The 19,683-nt window shown below is 41.0% G+C and overlaps 3 protein-coding genes across 4 annotated transcripts in view; 2 read left to right on the top strand and 1 right to left on the bottom strand.

Moving 5' to 3' along the window:
- The window catches only part of LOC112571321 (tetratricopeptide repeat protein 8-like), a 57,499-nt gene extending 38,885 nt beyond the window's left edge, over nucleotides 1-18,614 (bottom strand). Inside the window, exon 1 of the mRNA XM_025250233.1 lies at nucleotides 18,395-18,614. Within this exon, the coding sequence (XP_025106018.1) occupies nucleotides 18,395-18,574 (180 nt within the window). The 5' untranslated portion in view covers nucleotides 18,575-18,614. The remainder of the gene's footprint in view (nucleotides 1-18,394) is intronic.
- Nucleotides 1,847-8,646, top strand: LOC112571323. Of its 2 annotated transcripts, none has more exons than XM_025250237.1 (7): nucleotides 1,847-2,027; nucleotides 3,812-4,178; nucleotides 4,604-4,713; nucleotides 5,492-5,640; nucleotides 6,085-6,274; nucleotides 6,698-6,807; nucleotides 7,233-8,646. In XM_025250237.1, the coding sequence occupies exons 2-7, from the start codon at nucleotides 4,076-4,078 to the stop codon at nucleotides 7,918-7,920; spliced, it is 1,350 nt and encodes a 449-aa protein (XP_025106022.1). In that variant the 5' UTR covers nucleotides 1,847-2,027; nucleotides 3,812-4,075; the 3' UTR covers nucleotides 7,921-8,646. The 2 variants fall into 2 exon arrangements, with proteins under 2 accessions (XP_025106022.1, XP_025106023.1); XM_025250238.1 differs by having other exon boundaries at nucleotides 1,854-2,027; nucleotides 7,256-7,465.
- Nucleotides 10,407-17,530, top strand: LOC112571324 (cytochrome P450 3A43-like). The gene is made up of 10 exons (XM_025250239.1): nucleotides 10,407-10,726; nucleotides 12,485-12,581; nucleotides 12,845-12,897; nucleotides 13,150-13,243; nucleotides 14,575-14,700; nucleotides 15,009-15,097; nucleotides 15,390-15,541; nucleotides 16,498-16,624; nucleotides 16,879-16,956; nucleotides 17,468-17,530. The coding sequence occupies exons 1-8, from the start codon at nucleotides 10,653-10,655 to the stop codon at nucleotides 16,581-16,583; spliced, it is 771 nt and encodes a 256-aa protein (XP_025106024.1). The 5' UTR covers nucleotides 10,407-10,652; the 3' UTR covers nucleotides 16,584-16,624; nucleotides 16,879-16,956; nucleotides 17,468-17,530.
- Nucleotides 18,615-19,683: the final 1,069 nt, after the last annotated feature.

Below are 19,683 nucleotides of genomic sequence, written 5' to 3'. Positions count from 1 at the left end.
GCGGCCATTTTACCTCCGTCACCGCACTTAGTTTTCTGGTGACGGGAGGAGTACGGCGGCGTCTGTACCAGCGGGATTGACAAGCAGCTAATTTAGCCTGTCTTTCCTTGATTGATGAGGCTTACGTTAAAATTAACTTAAAACTCTAAAAATTGCAATTACTCCTAAATGTCCCTCATATCGCACTGTCCAGACCATCTGACAAGAAACGTTGGTTGGGTGGGATGGGCTTGTAAAGAAAATGCAACGTTCTTGCTGATGTGCAAAAAGAAATGAATAACTGTTGTACTGTACAGATAGCTTTCCCCACAACCTTCCCGCCCTTTATCTTTTCCTCCCTCACCTCCAGTTCGATCAGGCCCTATAGGGTATACCTGTTGGACGAATTAAGTGTGCATCATCCTGTATTAATCATCAGTTTACAAAGGAGCATCATTAATAAAAAAGCACACGCAACACCCGTCCTTCTATGTTTGCAGACGATTGCTAGTTCACTTTTGACAGCTTGGTAAATGCCAGCAGAATGGGGAAACTTTTTTTTTTTTGCTGTTTGTTCAACAGATCGATATTTTTAAAAATTTTATCTGCTTCTAAAGATATTCATTTCAGTATGATGAGCATGGTCATTTCTCAGACCTTGGACCCCTTGAAAAGGTGACCACGATTGTAAGTGTGTGTTACAATGGTGTGCGTGTAGACTGTAGTAATATACTCTGCAAGAAAGAACAATAAACAAAAAGGTAATTCCCTGCAATCTTTAGATTGTAGAACGCAACATGCCCAGGTGGAAACAGAACATGAAGTTGTATTGCTGCTGGGGCATTCAATGGCAAAACAAAATCATTACATCAACTCACAGTAGGTGACTGAGCAAAAATATATCAACCGTACTGTTTCCCTAATGTACACGAAAACACTCAAAAATCCAGTCGGTACTCGCAAGCCGCAAAACATTCTTCCATTGAGGGTGTAGGAGTAACTCGATCACCGACCAGGGGTAACAACAAAAGAGGATTGTGGGTATAAATAAGGAACGCGTCTGATTTGATGTTAGTATTGTAGAGTAAATAAGTAATATGTCCTATCAGCACAGAATACCGATAGCACAAGAGTCCCATAGAAAGTATATGGGACCGATCTACTTAAACATGGGACACTTGTTTTCGGAATTCTGTTTTGTTCGAGTAAACACGTCACTGAAGATTGTTATAATCCTCTCCCACCTCTGTATTTTTCCCTTCCTCTAAAACAAACCCACTGGCATCGACATGCTCTGAACAAGACCGAGAGTGGGAGTGGGTGTCTTCTGTTGATATTACAATGATTGTTATAAGTGATACGTCCCCCGTCTCTCTCTCTCTCTCTCTTGCACACACTCTCAGACATAAGAAAACTGCACAAAAACTGGAAAATATCGGAGGTGAGCATTACTGTAATCCTCTGTCACTAACAGCGTCACAAAAGCACCTGCTGAGCTCGACACCTGGATGTTTTCATGTTCCATATAGTCTGGACAGAGTCGTGTACACAAGAACCCGATCCCGTAGAAAGACAAAAACCCACTGCTCCTCACTCGAGAAGCTGGACAGCACAGATGGCAATGTCCCGTCCCTGTATGTAGATGGGCAAGAAAGCTGCCTGCTTCCTTTGTGACATCTTACCGCTCACCTGTCTCATCTCATCAGGTAGGAATCGTCACGGCGAGCATGAGTCAAGTTGAAATCATGTGATTGGAGTCCAGCGTCCACTCCCCGTCATCGAACCCTCGCGCCCACTCGAGCGGAAAGTCACACTCTTCCTCATCCAGCGATTAGGGAGGTGATTGATGGCCTGCATATAAAAGACGGCGACAAGGCATTACCAGCTAAAACACAAGCTCTCTGCCCAGAACACGAAAAACGCGGGTGGACCAAGAGACAGGCACGCCACCTAAACTTCAAGAACTTTTCTGCCTGTGAAAACTGAGGTGACTACAATGATTGCTGCTCTCACTTTGCTGCTGGCTGGGTGCTTTGAACTACGGCGCAGTAAGTAGTGGACCACAGATTACCCGACTCGTTGTCCGTTTTCAGGTCTATTTTATCGTTCAAATACGTCTATATATATATCTATAGGATTAAAACAACTTTCAGAATTATTTTTTTCCGGAACGGAGAGCCTGCCTTAAGTATCTCGCACAGTGATTATTCTTTCCTGTTTTACAGCAACCTGAACAAAAATATATTTTCTTTAGGAGTATAACTCATTACGAGACTTATTTTTATAATAAAATTAAGCCACTGATTTATACCGCTCCGTACATAACCCGCTCCATTGCCCTATTACTCAACTTTGTCTTCCGGTCGCCCCTTGAAACGCAGAAAAATTCAAATCTTTGTGGAAGAAGAAAGAATGGATCAGTTAAATGTGTCATGTGCAATTTCTTATCTTTTAGAATTTAACACCTTACCCTCGACAATGAATGCTTTAGAAACAGAGATTTCCAAGACAAAATTTATTCTGCCAAACCTAAAGTGAGTTTCGTCCCAATCGGCTTTATACTTTCTTTTCCAGTTCCCTTTCTCGAAATTTTTTTTAAAAACTTGTCGGGGTAGTAATATACTAATGAAATTTCCAACCGATCCAAAACCTGTAAATCACAAGAATCCAGTAGGTTAGGGTTAAAAACATACATTCTTACACCTAGTGTAATTTATTAACATCTTAAGAACACCTTCAGCTATTTGTATAATTATAATTTTAATTAGTGCACAAACTTTATAATTGGAAACATTAAGCTGTTTCATTTATAGCTAAAATAGTGATTAATTTTGAGAATATTAAATGCAGTTATGTACTTTTTTACTTTCAAGGAATATGGCACGCAGTAATGTTTTACTTTCAGGGAATATGAAATGTAGTAGAAAAAGAGGCAGGAGTCATGCGTATTTATTGTCACACTCGGTGGGCTACCCTGTGTACGCTTGCGTTTATTTTATAATTAAATATTTATATTAATTGTACTAAAGTAATAAAATAGTATCCTGAATGTAGAACTTACAGCTTTCATTTGACAGATAAAAAGAAAATGTATCAGAGACAAAACAGAACTGTAGCTTTTCCCACAGTCGTAAACATTTTTGCAGTGTTTCATTACTGAGTGAACCTGCTTGTCTTCTCTCTCTCTATATATATATACTTTTAAAAAAGGTCAAACACGCTCAAAAAGAAAAACTCTAGATTTACAGTACTTTTGTTGTTTGATATAATTTGTTTTATCTTTGCTTGAAATGCCAAAAATTTTTTTTTGACACGTCCGACAAGCCATGGAAACGATCAAATCAAAGATGGTGCCCAAAAGAAATTTAGTAGCTTATAACTTTTTCTGTTGTAAGTAAACTCTACATTTTTTGTTAACTAGTTAACTGAAATAGAGATCCACTTTTTATAAGCCTCTGATCTAATTTAGGTGTTTAATGGAAAATATAACCACCTCTGAATGTTTCCTAATATAACTTAAACGCGTATTTAATAAAATTGTTTATGTATTTCACTTATAGAAAAGTAAACCTGTATCCCAATGTTGACTAAGCTGCAAATTAATACACATTAATTAAAAATTATGTTCGCTAACATTGAACTATAGGTTCATTTGGTTATCTAGAGGTTCAGTGTTCACCAGCTTCATATCTATCTTATGTTCAACTCAGTCTTCATAGCAAATAAACGCTAACAATGTTGTCGCTAAGGGGCAAGAACAAGTCCAGGAAAAATGACTCGATTATTCCACATCAGCATGGCTGTGTTCTGAGGAAACGGTTCTCTTTTGCAGGCACAGTATCCTTTCAACACCGGCGGGCAGCAAGGCACATTTATCAACCCTCTGGGAGCTCAGCCTCAAGGTCCCGTGACCACGAACATCGGATTCGCCAACCAACCCACCAACGTGGGTACCTCCCTGGGTAGCTCTTTCGTTGGTGGTGTCAACCCCCAGGCAGGTTTCGGGACAGGGTTTAATGGTGGGTTCGGGACAGGGTTTAATGGCGGGTTTGGGGCAGGCCAAGGTTTCGGACCCTACAGTGCGGCCTTTCTCGGTATGAAAGGGTTCGGGGCAGGGGCCGCTTTCAACCCCGCTCTTCTGGCACTGGCTGGAAAGACTCTGGGGATCGGACCAGGTCTTCTCCCGCAAGAAAAAGAAGGTAGGCAGTATAGTAATGCAAGCTTTCTTTAGACAACTCTGAGTTTTGTTTGTTGCTGTTTTATTTAGTCCTGTATGTGTTCATCCTGTTTGCGAGAGAATGGAGGCAAGCCATTAACTTGCATCATGATGTGGTTATTGTGAATATTTGTCCTCACATCACACCGTTCTTTACAATGCACATTTAGAGCATCCTTAATTGAAAAGGCTAGCTCATAGACTGAAGGCAAAGACTTAACTGTTGTTCACACACCTGCCAGAAAGCAGGCAGCGACGTAGAGAATTTCTTGCTATCTGTTCACTGCTCCTGAGACCATATCCTGTTGTTGATTAGGCTTCTAGTTCGCCGGCTAGTTTCAATGTTCAAAAGTTCAGTTCAAGATTTTGATAGTTATTTTTAACGAACCTATTTATTCTCTTCTTTAGAACCACGAACCCTGACGTGCTTTCGTCTAGAGAAGCATCCGAAAGCTCCAACCAAAGTCATGTCTGTCACTGTCAATGAGCAAGTGGAGGCAAACCCTTACTCATTCCTGGTGAGAATTGGTGTAAACAAAAGTTACAAAGCAAGCATACTAGTTTTGAAGTATTTATCTTTATATATGCACGTACACAAAAAGTTACAATCAGTATGTCAGCGGCATAGTGTCTACGCGCGCGCGTGCATCGTATTGAAGCACTGAGTGATCATCCATGCTTTGCAATAAAGTTTGCACACTTTGTACAATTTTAAATTTATGAAATCAATATTTATGAAACATCTTTTCAAAGGACCAGGTAGAAAGAAGGAGGGGGATGGGGGAGACTGGCTAAGCGGGCGGACCGCCAATCACATCCTCTTCCTGTTTTGGACACGGAAACTAAGAAGGGGAACGTTTCATAACAAGACTCCATCATGGCGCGCGAGATAGATCGACTCAAACGTCGCTCTGGGGAAAGAGGGGGACCGTGCCAAAACTGTCCCCTGGGGAAACATGATGTGAAGCGACACATGTTCCCCTTGGGGCTGCTCTTTTTTTCCTAACCGATTATCTTCGCTTGGTTTAAGGTGTGGCTTTAGGTACACGAATAGTTCACGTTGACCCATGCAATATGACCCTTAGCAAGTAGAATACCGTTCTTTAGATTAATAACAAATATTTGAAATAATAATTAACTTGTCCCTGTTCATATCACAATAATAGGTAACATGTCAAGAGATTATTTTATTAATTATTTTATGTTTTTTTCTAGCTAAATAGAACACTTAATTTACTAAAGAAAATGTGTAAGTGCGACCGTATATGGCACCATGTTCTACGGTCGTTGCCGCAGTTCCAAGGTCCAGCCAAGTCGAAAGGCCTGTCGATGACTGTGGAGGCCATGCTGACAGACGTGTATGGCGCCGCCAAAATTGTCCTCACGGAACGTGGCGCTGTGTCCGCAGGCTGCAACACCCAGTCTCTCGGCCCCGCTCTCTCCGTGTAAGCGCTGTTCAGTCGTCACAGTTGTGTCATTATGTTGACTCATGGATCTGTGTTTAGGACATCTTTGTTGTGACCTGTTTGTACTGTTTAGTAAACATTATGTCATCGTGGTCGTTTCACTGTTCAGTAGTTACTACGTCCCTGTCCTTATGGGTTCGTACTGTTTCCCGTCCCCTGATGTGTGTGTATGTGTGCCTTATGCTGCTGCTGCTGCAAATGTACATGTAACTTGTGGTAAGAAAACCAAGATCTGACACGCAGAAAAAAACACCTCGTTCAGAAAACAAGGGGATATGACAGTCACTGAATGATTGACCAGAGTGACTGAAAACCCACGGACAATTTGACTGCAGAACAAGTTCCAAGATGTTAAATTGATGTTATATTTGAAATCGAAGCGGCTTTCACTCAAACATACAAGCATGTTTGAATTCTGTACAGAAATAATGGTGGACCTCAGCAGCTGCCCTACTTGGGGCTTCCCTACCTCAGCCCCTTCGGCAAAAAGGAGAAAGAGGACGGAGTGGTGGGCACCATCACCCTCCTCCCCAACCGCAAGAGCGCCATACACGTGGACAACCTGGGTCCCTCCTTCCAGGACCTCTCCTCCCTCGCTGGCAGGGGCGTGGCTGTGAGTGTCTCTTGTAGTAGTAGTAGTACTTGTTCCTGCTGATGCTGTTTGCATAATTCGATTTTCCTAACAGACGTTTAAGATATTTTTTTTTGGTCAAGACTCTGTCTCATATTCAAAAAAAAAAAAGCCGTGTCTGTGTGTGCGTGCATGAATGTGAGAGTTTTAAGACTCTAGACATAGTGCGAAGAGAACAAGGAAGTGAGTGAGAATGATACTCGTGTCTGGTGGTACTGCTGTCCTCCGAATGTTTGCCTCTGTCACATTTATAAACGACAAATTAAAGTGATGTTTTACGGTGCAGCACCTAATGCAAATTTCACTCTCAACACGACTCTGAAAATGAGAAAGACCATATTTCTCACACTGTCCCTCGCCAAATGACACGAGGTGCCCTGTCATGTTCTGTCTTCTTCATTCCAGTTGGTGAGTTACCTGGACACCGACCACTATGGCCGCTCCACCATTCGCGGAGAGGCTTTGTTCTGCTGCTCACTGGAGTGGGACAACAAGCCTCGCTCGTTGCACGAAGAGTAAGTATGCGAGGGCTGTGACTTAGTGTCATGTACACCAGCCTGTGACCTCACATTCCTCCTGTCTACTAGAGTCTCTCTGACGTCATTTGCCTTGCAACGCTCGCAAACATGGCGCCTTTACAACGCATCTCAGCTCAAGTTCTTTTCGAGAAAATGGTGTCACCAACAATCACGCTGATTTGTCCACCTTTCTTTGTATTGCATGTTAAACTTTTGTTGAGCCTTAGCATAAGATATTTGTTACCAGATGTATGTCCTTATATCCTAAATGCAGCTGACTACATAAACTTACGTTTTATACACGAACTGCATACACATCAACAGACCTTTTTCAGGGTAACCAATTAACACGTACACGTTATCTGTTAGCTGGTTAGAATATGTGGCGTCACACTGTCGTTATTACTAGTAATTTCCCACAGGGGTTTCTCTGTTGATATTGCAGATATCAAAAAAAGGGAGGACCCGAAAGGTACGACGGAGAGGGCGATGGTCCCGTCAAAGTCGCATAATGTTGGAGATACAGAAACTAGCACGCAATCTGAAAAATATACTGAAAAATACAATAAAAACAGTTTTATTCATAACGATTTCCCTGCCTACTCCACTCAGATTGCTCAACCAACTCAAGTCGAAGACTTGTTTGCCTTTCCGAAACAAATTGCCGATACAGCTACTGGACAAAAAAGTTTTATAACTCCCAAAGAACAAAACTACCCCTTCGATCTCCATCAGAAACAGATCTTCCCAGAGTTCGCAGAAGAAACAGCCGCCAATGTACTTCAAGACCACAAAAAGGCACTCCCGTCACACCCTGGTGGTACGCAATACCCGGAGCTCGTGTCTAAGAACCCTCCGGCGAGTGACCATTTGAAAGACCCAGTGTACACCGCACGTAACGAAGAAGAATCTGAAAATGGCGTCTTTATAAACAAAAAGAAAGCGATAAACCAAGATTATGTCGACACCATATCATCCCCTGGTGTTGCGAACCCGAAAAGCGACTGGCTACATGGAAATCTAGAAGAAACGGAGCACTCTTCAGCCTCAGCCACCGGAGCCAACTCTTATTCAAGCCATGATGCTACCCGGAACTTTCCGCCAAAATGATACTTTTGCGGACGCCGCTCCAAAAGGTCTGAGTGACTATGAAGAATTTTTAAGAAGGCAGCTGTTCCGGGTTGATAATTCACTCAAGTGGCTCGAGGAGTCGGGATTCTCCATACCTACCTCCGACGTTCACAACAGTTACGGTCGTTAACACAACCTACAGTACTGACGCCGTTGGGTTCAGCAGTTACCTGCAACCGCTCAAGTGCAGAAGGGAGAGCGTGACTGGTGGGAAAATCTGCGAATAATGCTGAAATCTGTAAGTGCATTGGTACAGAAAACAAGAAAAGCCTTGGATAGTAATATTTTTATAATTATTTCAACCCTTCCCCGTAATAAAATACGTCCTTCCCTCCAACCAACCACCCCCACAAAAATTACGACGTTGGATTGATTCCAAAGAACCGAGACTTTGAAAAGAAAAAAGTGAAATTAAAATATACGTTATTTATTCAATTTCAAAATAGAAACTTTGTCCGTGTTCAGGTACCAGGAATTAGTTTAGCACCAGGATTTAGTTTTACGCCGGATAGTGAAGAACACTGGCGCGAAAGCTGACTAGCCATGCATGACTCATGTCTTTAGCGAGCGGTACTGCACACAGCAACCTGTTAATAAAATGTTCTTAATTCTTTACCTTAGTTCCATGCATTCTTGAATAAAATAAAGATCTCAAAACAGATTGACCTATAATAAAAGAAATAAAGAAAGAGGAAAAAACTGAAAGAGATATTTTTATGTGTGTGTGCACGCGTAGTTGATCGAGTAAGTTTGTGCTTCATGCCTATAGAAGGGTATTAAGCGCGCGCACACACATATATATACATAGATTCTCACAGCCCTTCTTTCCACACACATACCTGACAAAAAATACCTGCACATATGGATCTTGAAGTCTGAAAAGTTCAACAGGGAACGGCTTTGAGCCATCCCTCGGAGACTGTACACTCAAGTAACTGCACACGCAAAACGCAAAGTTGGAAGCGGGCCATGGACTACAGGCAACCATTCAGCTTTAATTTAAGTTAAGCTGTCTTTAAGATGAATTGAAATTAAGGACAAACGGCTTAATCACACCGTATCCAAACATATATATCCATCACTTTGTGTTTGTGTCGTGGGGACTTTGCAAGTGTATTTAATGTCTGTCTACGCCTCTACGGTGTGTGCAAATATGTGTCTTCTCATAAAGAGCTTTGAGTCTGTCTTTGGTGGTGAAGAAAAGCCCTTAATAATAGCAATATTAATACATACACAATAACAGCTCAATAATAATCACTATTTTACAATTTTCAGTTAAAGTTGTAGACAATTTGTGCCTTGTTTGAAAGGACAAACACCACTGTTAAAAACAAAAAAAAAAAACCCCAACAACAACAGAGGCAGAGTTGAAAATGTGGAGGGGAACAGGGCCAAGGTGATGGCCGTGCGTTTGTTTACAAAAACCCGGCCATTGGACGCGGTTGCTCGCACCACGGATAATAACAATAATGTGTGCACTTGTATCCCGCAGCATCACGACCAAGATAGGTCGCACTCTGAGCAGTAATGATAAAAGTAATGATAAAATGAACATAATATATATGAATACAGATGTCTCCCCGCACTATAAAGCTTCTGATGCTGGGATCACGTCGGTTGACGGCAATAATCTCCTGCACGCTTCTTCCTCCTTCTGAGCAAGAGTGAGAATCCAGACCAACTGAAGGTGTACTTACACGTGCTCAGATAGATGTCTGATAGACATCAGAGAGATGGTGTGTGAATGTTTTTATGTTTTGTGCGAGTGTGAACGCACGCGCGTGCATCCGTGCTTAACTGTCTTTTCTCAACGGATGTCAACGTTCAGTCTATCCCCTCGATGAGTGCATGCAGTAGAAGACGACGATGGCGACTTGCTAACCTGTTTTTGTTCTGCTGCAGTCAGGACCCTCACTTCCACCTGTGACGCATGCAACTGCTGCATGCAGCCTTGACATCGGGACCATAATATATAACGTACGGGGTGAAAGGTCGGGACAACAGTACGTCTGTACTCTAAAGGATATTTTTCAAGAAGAGAAAAGCGAGGGGAAAGAACTACTCATGACAAAACAAGTGAAGTGCAGAGAGAGGGATGAGTGGAAATAAAGTGTCATTTACGTATTACATGCTCCATCCATCTTTCGCCAAATTTACAGTCACGAATAAGAAAAGCCTAATTTCAAAAGTAAAATAAGCAGCTTAACCACCAACATCTCCTGTCACATGTTCCAGTCATCCAATCAGTCACTTGGATAGACCCTCGGGAATTTTATTTTTCTTGTAATACCAGTCTCGAGTGACGAGCTAAAGCATCAAGAGTCCGACGACACTAAGTACAGTTGGTGCTGTGCTAAACATATTCACCAGCCATAGCACGACAGGTGGCCATTAATGTTGAAGCACGAAGTACTCAGAGGACGTGTAACTAGTTTTTAACCCGTCCATGCGCACCTCAGGAAATCTTAGCGTCCAGCAGTTGGATTCAAACAGAGTGCGAGTGAACGAAGGTTATCTTCTGTATGATACTATGAGAGGTCGGTGCAGTCGCCAGACGGTCTAACAGCGAGTTTAGCGGCGGGTGCAAGGCGGGTGCATTGTCTACGCACAAGCGTTGGTGTGTGGTGCAGGGTTCGAGACATTCCACGTCGACGCACCGAGTGTGGAAACATTCCCGTTCTCAGCCTCAGGACTAAAGAGACAGTTGCAAAATGGAGCTGAATAGTTTGGTGAACTGGATCCTGCCTGTTGTCCTGGCTGTGGTGATTCTGTTACTACTGTATATGTGAGTACCTACGTGACATGTCAAATAAAGTCAGCATGAATAATGCGTTTGTCACTTTACGGGACTGTTCTTTAGTTTATATTGCGCGAGGTTTTAATATCACCCCCTCCTCCTATCATAAACACCTGTGCATGAAAAACGTCACGACCAACCTTAATTTCCTATCAGTTAATCTCTTGTCTATGTTGATAGCATGAGTATACATGTGTGTGTGTGACGAACTCGTGTCGGGTGCTGTGAATTTTCAACAGTACTTTGTTTTAAAAATACCCTGGAGACGCAGCCCCAGTTTCAGTTATCACCAGTAGGTGGGCTTTTGAGTTAGTAGAGGACGAGATTTTGCAACCATCTTGCTACGTACATTAGAAACAACCTATGAGTAGTCCAACAACAACAACAACAACAACAACAACAACAACAACAACAACAACATGCGATGATTTAATTATTTTGTAGCGATGTAGGAAGGGTCTCTGCTTCCAACACAGCTACCTGGTTTCCACTCAACTGGTCACCAGGAAAGAAATTATGATTGCATTTGATAGGCTACAATCTTGTTTTGCACCCCTCCCAGCAGGTGATTATTAACCCACCAGACATTGAGGTTATCGTCCACAAAGACTGTAAATAAATACACTTGTACCATACTTGTTTTGTGTCGATATTATAAAACTCTAAATATCCTTACATCCGCTTATAGAACGTGTTCACTCTATTACTGTGTCTATCTCTCTTTCATACACCCCAACACACACAAGAGAGGTTATAAACACTTGCACACACAAAAAATGATCCAAGAGAGACTTTGAAAGACACAAGTGACAGATTTTGAAAGGGCAAACTCGCTACCAGTGAGTGTGTACGGGATGAGACCCTGCTAAGCAAAAAGAGCGGTGGATCCAGGTGTTCGAGATGAAGTGCTTCAGGAGACTTCTCTGAATCTCCTACAGAGAGAGAAAGACGAACGACTTTGTAGGCAACCTAGTCACAGCCCAGGACCTTCTGCTCACGACCGTCAAGAAGTAAAATCTTGAGGTTCTGTCCCCTGTCTAAAATTGTCCTGCAAGGTACGTTGAAGGCGGCGAAGTCGTAGCAAACAAAGAAAAGGTTGAGGGACTAACTTGAAGGATTGGACAGGCTGTTCTTTGGGTGGGGGGGAACTTCTCTGGCGGGAAGATAACCGGACCCGCTGGCGTGAGCTCACCTCGCCATCAGACTGTTCCCTGCATCTGGTTCGTGGAAGAACGCCAATCGTGGGACGAACTGAACTGAACTAGCACAACTGCAACGGATTTATGAGACTGAATGAATAAACCAAAAATTAAAAGAAAAATGAATGACTACGCTAAACAATATGTCTGTTTGATTTCAAGCCGTTGTTGTGTTGGTGTACTTTCCACATGCAAAACAGCCAATAAAAGATTTTGTGATATTAAAGGACAACTATTTGGGGAAGAAGACAAATGTTATTCAACTCTGCAACAGGATGCTGTTTCATCTTTAATGACAGAGGACGACAGCAAAACACAAGAGACCAGTGTGTGCTCATCTTAGCCTCTAGTTTGTTTTTAACGTTTGCAGTTTTATTTCAACGATAAATGTGATTGAAAGAAATGACAAAGTAGCATGACGATTGCAAGGATGGCTTGAGAGATATGAACCAGATATAGTTATTATTTACCTGTAACATCACCTACAATTATTATTGTATAATTATTGCTTTATGTCGACACGACATTCCATTTCTCTATGGATCAGGTACGGCACGTGGACGTACACAAAATGGCACAAGTATAATATTCCAGGACCAGCACCTGTCCCCTTTTTGGGAAACATGATTGATATTTGGAAGAAAGTAAGTTGGTTTTGATATTCGGTCTTAGCTTGATATGATTACAACGTGTGTCTGAAGTGTTTCACAACAAATAAAATAACTAACAAATGCTTCGAAGAAAAAAAACGATGAAAAGTTATAGTATGGAAATAATTTACAAGGATAATGGGAAATGTAAACAAAATTACATGTATGTTGATCAGTCTGAAACAAAATTTGGCATTGAGGGTGGGTCGACAAAGGATTGCGTTTCAGTTTACAAGATCGTGTACTTATTCTTTCAGGGCTTATTCAATGCTTCGCTTGACTGGAGGAGCAAGTATGGCAAAACATTCGGGTAAGTTACTGTGTGTAGTCAATGATGATGACGACGATGGCGAGAACGAGGATGATGATAAATTAATGATAGCGTAAATACATAAAAAGGGATCATCAATTGCAACTGGTAAGTCGTTGCCGTGCTAGCGTGCTTGGGGTGGGGAGAAGGGTATGTGCGAAGGTAGGGTCACGGTTTATAGTTTCTAAATCATGAAACAGGAGTCGTATTCTTGACGCTTTCTGAAGATGTTTGTTTGTGTGTTTGTTGTAGCGTCTACTTCATGCGTGACGCCATGCTGCTCACAAACGACATTGACATTCTAAAGGAGGTCTTCGTCAAAGATTTCTCTAATTTCTCAGATCGGGTAAACTATTCTTTGTACACTTTAGTTGCCATTTTGGTGGACGGTTTTTAAATAGTTTGCAGCATATCATCGTTATTACACGCCTTAATCATTTTTATGCGCTAGCTAAGACACAGGCTGCTAAAACACGTGTAACATTAGAAAACAAAAATTTTACAACAAATAAATTGTGTAGATTCAATTGTTCTGCGTCGCTGAATTCAAAATCTTCCTATCTTCGTTGTCTTTAAAAAAATTGTTTGTTGATTTTCAGAATGGTTTTCTCCAAGTTATTTAGTTGTAAACATATGATATTAATAATAATCGGAACCTTTCTCTCTTAAATATATTATATATATATAAAACAAAAAGATTTCGGCTATTTTTATAGGCTTTTATGTCTAGTCTATTTTGATCAGAATCACTTTATTGAATAGGGTAACGGCCATGTTGAAGGGGTAACATAACAAAGCCATCAAAGGTATATAAATAAACTGTGCAACAGGCAATAGGATTGTCATCAGCACGAAAGTATTTACATTTTAACAAACATCACTGGGATTTTTTTCCAAAAATAACTTTGGATCAGATATAATGTTTTTCATAGTATTAAGTACTTGTATTTCGTACTTACATACTTTCTTTTTCTAAATTAGTGTTTTAGATTCCTTTCTCTTTGATATGTAAGATAATTTAGCACTGGTCCTTTGGATTTTGGCGAAGGTTAACAATTTCTTTTTATAAGTAGCTTCTAGGCATTTCTACATTCGAAATCAAACCAAACGTTCTTTCTGCTACATCTATTGCTACTCCTTGTAGTCCTCTACATGCAACTCCTAGGTAGTCTGAGACCTCCATTAGACTTAGGTAGTGCTTGGACAAGACGGGTTGCGTCATCAAACACATTTTTAATTCCTCTGAATGTAGTCTGAACTTAAACTGCTCTAACTTAGCATTATTCAAGACAAATAGTCATAACCCTTCTATTTCACTTTGAGGTTGGCATCATCAAATTCATGCTAAACGTGGAGCGCAACATTTGGACCAAGTCCTCGGGATAACATTACAAGTTTTGCATTTTTAAGCAAAGATTTGGACACCATAGTACAAGCTATCACGATGCATTATGTGCTAAATACATATATGTAAAACCAGAGGAAAGTCTCTAATAATGAATCCATTAGCAATAAAAAGTTGAAGTTAATTACAGACTCGTAATAAGTATTTTCAAAATGAATTTATCACAGTAGTTGCTGAGGTTCAATTATACTGTTTACTAATTTCGTGATTGGTGGGAATGTGTGCGGTGGACACATTTCTAATGTCTTTGTATTTCGTATACCTGCGAGCAGTCACAGATTCCAAGGCGTCCTCTAAACTACCCGATTAACCACAGTCTGCCGTTTGAAAACGGAGACAACTGGCGGCGAATGCGTCACACCATGACACCAACATTCAGCACCAGCAAGCTGAAACTTGTAAGGAATGGTGTCTTTATGAAAAGGACTGTCACAGACAGACAAGCAAGCACAAACACACAAGCGCGCACGCGAATGATTATTATGAGAAGAAAATGCTGGATGAGAAAAAGAAAGACAAGAGACTACATCACATTATTTGCAACCTTTCTGGAAAGTTTGCTGGTAACAGTTACATGGCCATGCAGCAAGTTAACTACCATTCGTGTGTTGGCGACATTAACAGCCAACGAGAATTCTGCACTTCATAAGAAGTGACTTTTCTGAAAAGATTTTAAAAAATTGAACTCTTGTCTTATTGTTTCCAGATGGGTCCCTACATCAACCGGTGCTGTGACAACCTCTCCAGCGCCTTGCAAAGACTCTCAGAGAAACGGGAACTTGCGGATGTGAAAAGGTTTGGCGACATCTGCTTGTACTGGAGATGACATTAAGAGTGTATATATCTGGTTATGTATGCGTCCGTCCGCTTGTACATTACAGATGCTGCCTTGTCCAGTCTAACATCTGTGGTGGATGTGGCGTAAGATATTGCATGTCTTCTTGTCTTGTCTGTTAGGATCTTTCTTCACACACATACACACACGCTTTTATACACTAACACGTGCTCACATGAAAAACCAAATATGCACATACGCCAGCGCAAATGTATTCTTCTCTATATTTCAAGTATGTTCTTTGTGTTCTAGAATATTCGGAGCCTACACCATGGACGTGATTGCTGGAACAGGCTTTGGCCTTAAAACTGACTCCTTGCTCGACGAAAATAATCTTTTCTTAAAAGCTCTGACAAACATGTTCCAAAACACTAGTAGTATGAGCTGGCGTTCTGTACTTCTGTGTGAGTATACAATGAAAATTTTAGCTTATTTGTTTTCGGGGCTACCCACCTCTCTCTTTCTGCCCGTCATGCGATGTGTATGTTAGAGAGAGAGAATGTGAGTGGATACCTCAGCTGAGGGATTTTTGCTTCTTTACTCGTTTCGTGTTTAAAACTGTAAACGAACATCAGCGGAATCTAATGAAAAAAACCCCAATCACTACGATAATCATAATCATAAATCACCATTCGTTTTATTGAAACAACAGAACAATGTGTTTCTTTAGAAAAAAGTTGATGGTTATTTAAAACTTAAAAAAATATAGTAATGACACGTTTGCGAATGACAGTATTATTTGATGAAACGCTGAAGCTCTTCTGATGGTGGGGAAGTTAGATAATTTTCCAGGCGCTATACCATCCTCTGATTGCTTCCAAAGGAAAGGGGGACAGATAAATCTTTGCAGGTAGTGCCGACATGACAAGAAGCATTGATTCCTAGTAGTTTATCATTGTCGTCATTAGTAGGACCAGCACATACCTCTTTGCACTCTGGGCAAAACATAAAGCTCCAAAATATATCTTCCACTCCCAGAAAAATCTTTTAATAATAAAGCACTGAAAAATAACAACAGTTGAATTTCGAACACCTGTACAAACGGTGGTCCAGAGAGGGATCCATCTTTCGGATGCACAACGCTGAAGAAAAAATCATAATTCGCTTTCCTTATAGAGTTCTGAGTAAAATCATTGACATGCTTTTTCAAGTCAATGAACTCAAGGTAAAACTTATGATTGATAAAAAACTGTATCGATTGTAGACTATGTATACTTATCCCTGATCCCCTTACTTGAAGCAAACTGAGATGGGGCAGCCAGGATTCCAGATTTAAATAATTTAAAATAATCTGCCTAATGGTATACTCCGGCCCAGTTTAGTGATAGTCAAACATAAAGCAACAAACTTCTTGTTTCAGCACTGTTTCCGTTCCTCCGCCGGATTTCCAACTTCTCCAGATTAGTGAAACTCCTTCCGAGTCGTTATTCACTGTCTACCGAATGATTGACCAGCTCATTGAAGACAGGAAGAAGAACGGCGCCAACGTAAGTAGTGTAATCATTGATATAAATGATAATCACATTATGAGGATACGACTGATGCAATTCACTCTATTGATAAAATTACTCTCCATTCACCGAGCTTATGTACACAGCGCTATCAACAGAGTACCTTAACATTACAATAATTGAAACATCCTTTGATTGTTTCTTTTTTGCCATTACATCTTCCTTGTCTATAGTATCGGCGAAACTATTGTGATCACATCACTCTACATATTAACATGCACTTATTTCAGGAGCGAGTAGATTTATTGCAGCTGCTACTGGAAGCGGAGGCATCGGAAGCCGACATTGCAGCCAAACCCAGGACAGACGTGAGTAGGACAATTCTGATGCTCACACAAAGTGATGAGTTCAGTGCCCAGATATAAATCTGTTGCTAAGTTTGGAGCCACAAGATATACCCTCAGATCCCGTCTGTAGCCACAACTAATCAGTTGATTATGCGGTCAGTATTTTTAACAGCAAAAACTAATTTACGTGCGAGGTCTTCAAATTAAATTTTTAGTTTCCGATCTCAAGTGCACTTTGAGTTCGCTGTTTGGACTGAATGATCGACTTGCCACTCAAGACCGGGCTTTAGAAGTTAAGCCAAAATACCTTCCGGATTAACGTCAAGTCCTATAAAAGAAATCATCTGCAAACCAAGCTTGAAGATAAATCTAGCAGTACGTAACAGACGCTAACATTATCGATGTCGTTATCGACATTGTTAATCTTCTTTTTGTTGAAAGCACATATCTCTATGGCAATGTGTACTGTGTTTGGCTGAAATAAGTTTAACTTGGAAAGTTAATGTCTGATGTCTGCATCTGTCATTGTTAGAGCTGACGCGAGTCGAAATCATCGCACAAGGTATGGTCATCTTTATCGCCGGCTACGAAACGACGGCGACGACGCTACAATACATGTCCTATTTGCTAGCCCTCAATCCCAACAAGCAGGAAAAACTCTACAACGAGATCATCGCCGCCATCGGTGATGTAAGTGTCCTGTAGTGAAAGACGTCTCTAAATGTTGACCTTTCCCCGAGAATTTATTCTCTTTTATCTGACACATGAAAAGGTTTGCAGTGACTGAGGACAGTAACCTCCTTCACAATTAGCACTTAGAAACACATGAATAGCTAAGTTTAATCAGCAGATCAAAAATAGGAAGCAATGGTAAATACTTCGAAGGTATTAAAAAAAAGAAAAGTATAATACACGATTACCCGAGGAATAATAAATATCAAATAAGTTCAATAAAAGATTATTTGAAGAATAAAAAAACTCATTTCCGACATCAGTCCAATGGACCAAGTGTTCTTATATTGTTGTTTGCAGGCCCCGCCTACTTATGAGAACGTGATGAACATCAAGTACCTGGACAATGTACTCTGGGAAACGCTTCGCTATTTTCCACCTGTTCCCATGTGGGTTTTCGTTAATAAGGATTTTTGTAGTTCTGTAAACTTCTGAAAAATGAGATTTATTCGTATACACAACCTAAACTAGAACCGTAACCGTCCAAACAGTAGTGGCGAGGGGGAGACAATCCCAGAATTTATCCCTCTTGAGGACCAATAGCCCCTGACACACTATGGCCAATAATGACATTTTTGGGTCACTGATGATGAATGTTTGTTAGTAATGACCTGTTTCAAATATCGTTAATCTATTCTGATGGGGAAAATGTAGTTAGGAGAATTGCTTTAAGCGAATCGGAATTAAAGAACCAAGAATTAAAGCTTTTGCTAATTATCTTTCTTACCTTTGGTGTCCAGTCTTTCAAATTCACGTTTATCGGCGTTCTCTCAGATTCAAGACTATTATTCATATCACAGAATCCTGTTGCAGGATCGGACGCCGAGCAGCCGAAGCCCGCACAATCAAAGGTGTGCATATTGAGGCTGGATCCTGCATTGGCGTGCCAGTCTTCGCCTTCATGCATGATGAAGAAATCTTCTCTGACCCTGAAAAGTTCATTCCAGAGAGGTAAACACGTAGATAAAAAGCTGACAATATGTTCACGACTTTCTAAATCCCATCTACCTCTTTCAAAAACACTTGGAGCCATAGTCAAATGTCATTGCTGAAAGTTGACATAGGAAGCTCAAGGACCAGCGTATTGTGTCCGTAGCTTTACTTTAAAAGTTTTATATGTCCAGATACAGTCTACTCCGTTACCTCTAGAACAATTCTTTTGAAAAACAGTGGTAAATGTTGGGTAAAGAAAAGAACTATAGTTATATTCGCGCTGTCTGGGGAACTGTATTGTAACTACGGCAGCAAGACTCTTTCCGTTGAGTTCCGAGTTTGCTCTTACGAAACTATAGTAGGGGTAGGGGATTGATAATGTGGATACCGCTGAGGAAGAGTTGCCATACAGGGCACGTATTCATCAGTATGGTAAACGCTCGCGTGGCTAACCAAAGTGTAGTAGTGAGTGTGTGTGAGAGATAGAGAGGAGAGCAAAGTGGAGGGAAACAAAACGCCGTCAGTGACACATGTTGTCCCAAAGTTCTGCTACAGTTGTAAACTTGCAACCAATTCATTATATTTATCGAATTAGATATTGAACTGATGCACAAAAAACCCCGGCGTTGAGTGTGGGACATGAACCTAGTAATCTTATGTCAGCACATAGTCAACTGTTTTTTTTTTTATAATCTCGTTCTGCTTGACCGCGATGTTAAATTCAAACTCCAACTGTTCTACTCTAATTCATTTATTTTCCCTATCATATGCATCAGAAGAGCGCGAAAGGTCTGGAATATTTACTGATTTATTTATCAACCAGGTTTGATGACGAGGACATGCCAACCCTGGTACGCGAGTTAGCCTTCGGGGCGGGTCCTCGTCAGTGTATCGGCATGAGACTGGCGCTGTACGAGGCCAAGATGGCCGCCGTCACCATCATCCGACGGTTCCGGTTTATTAAAGTGCCGGAGACCCCTGTGAGTAGTTAGAGGAAGAGAGCGAGTGAATAAGCTCAGAAGTAAGAGAGTGAATTTGTAAGACAGTGAATTTGTAAGAATGACAGTGAATTAGCTTGTGAAA

This window comes from Pomacea canaliculata, linkage group LG8 (assembly GCF_003073045.1).
Source record: "Pomacea canaliculata isolate SZHN2017 linkage group LG8, ASM307304v1, whole genome shotgun sequence".
NCBI lineage: Eukaryota > Metazoa > Mollusca > Gastropoda > Architaenioglossa > Ampullariidae > Pomacea > Pomacea canaliculata.
The sequence above is the reverse complement of the archived record's forward strand: the minus strand, read 5'-3'. Positions and strand labels throughout refer to the sequence as shown.

Excerpts from the sequence above, each read along its gene's own strand:
- LOC112571323 (XM_025250237.1), top strand. The coding sequence starts at position 4,076 with ATGAAAGGGTTCGGGGCAGGGGCCGCTTTCAACCCCGCTCTTCTGGCA. Across the intron at positions 5,641-6,084 it reads CTCGGCCCCGCTCTCTCCGT|AAATAATGGTGGACCTCAGC; the intron begins GTAAGCGCTGTT and ends AATTCTGTACAG. Across the intron at positions 6,275-6,697 it reads TCGCTGGCAGGGGCGTGGCT|TTGGTGAGTTACCTGGACAC; the intron begins GTGAGTGTCTCT and ends TCTTCATTCCAG.
- LOC112571324 (XM_025250239.1), top strand. The coding sequence starts at position 10,653 with ATGGAGCTGAATAGTTTGGTGAACTGGATCCTGCCTGTTGTCCTGGCT. Across the intron at positions 10,727-12,484 it reads ATTCTGTTACTACTGTATAT|GTACGGCACGTGGACGTACA; the intron begins GTGAGTACCTAC and ends TCTATGGATCAG. Across the intron at positions 15,542-16,497 it reads CTGGCGTTCTGTACTTCTGT|CACTGTTTCCGTTCCTCCGC; the intron begins GTGAGTATACAA and ends TTCTTGTTTCAG.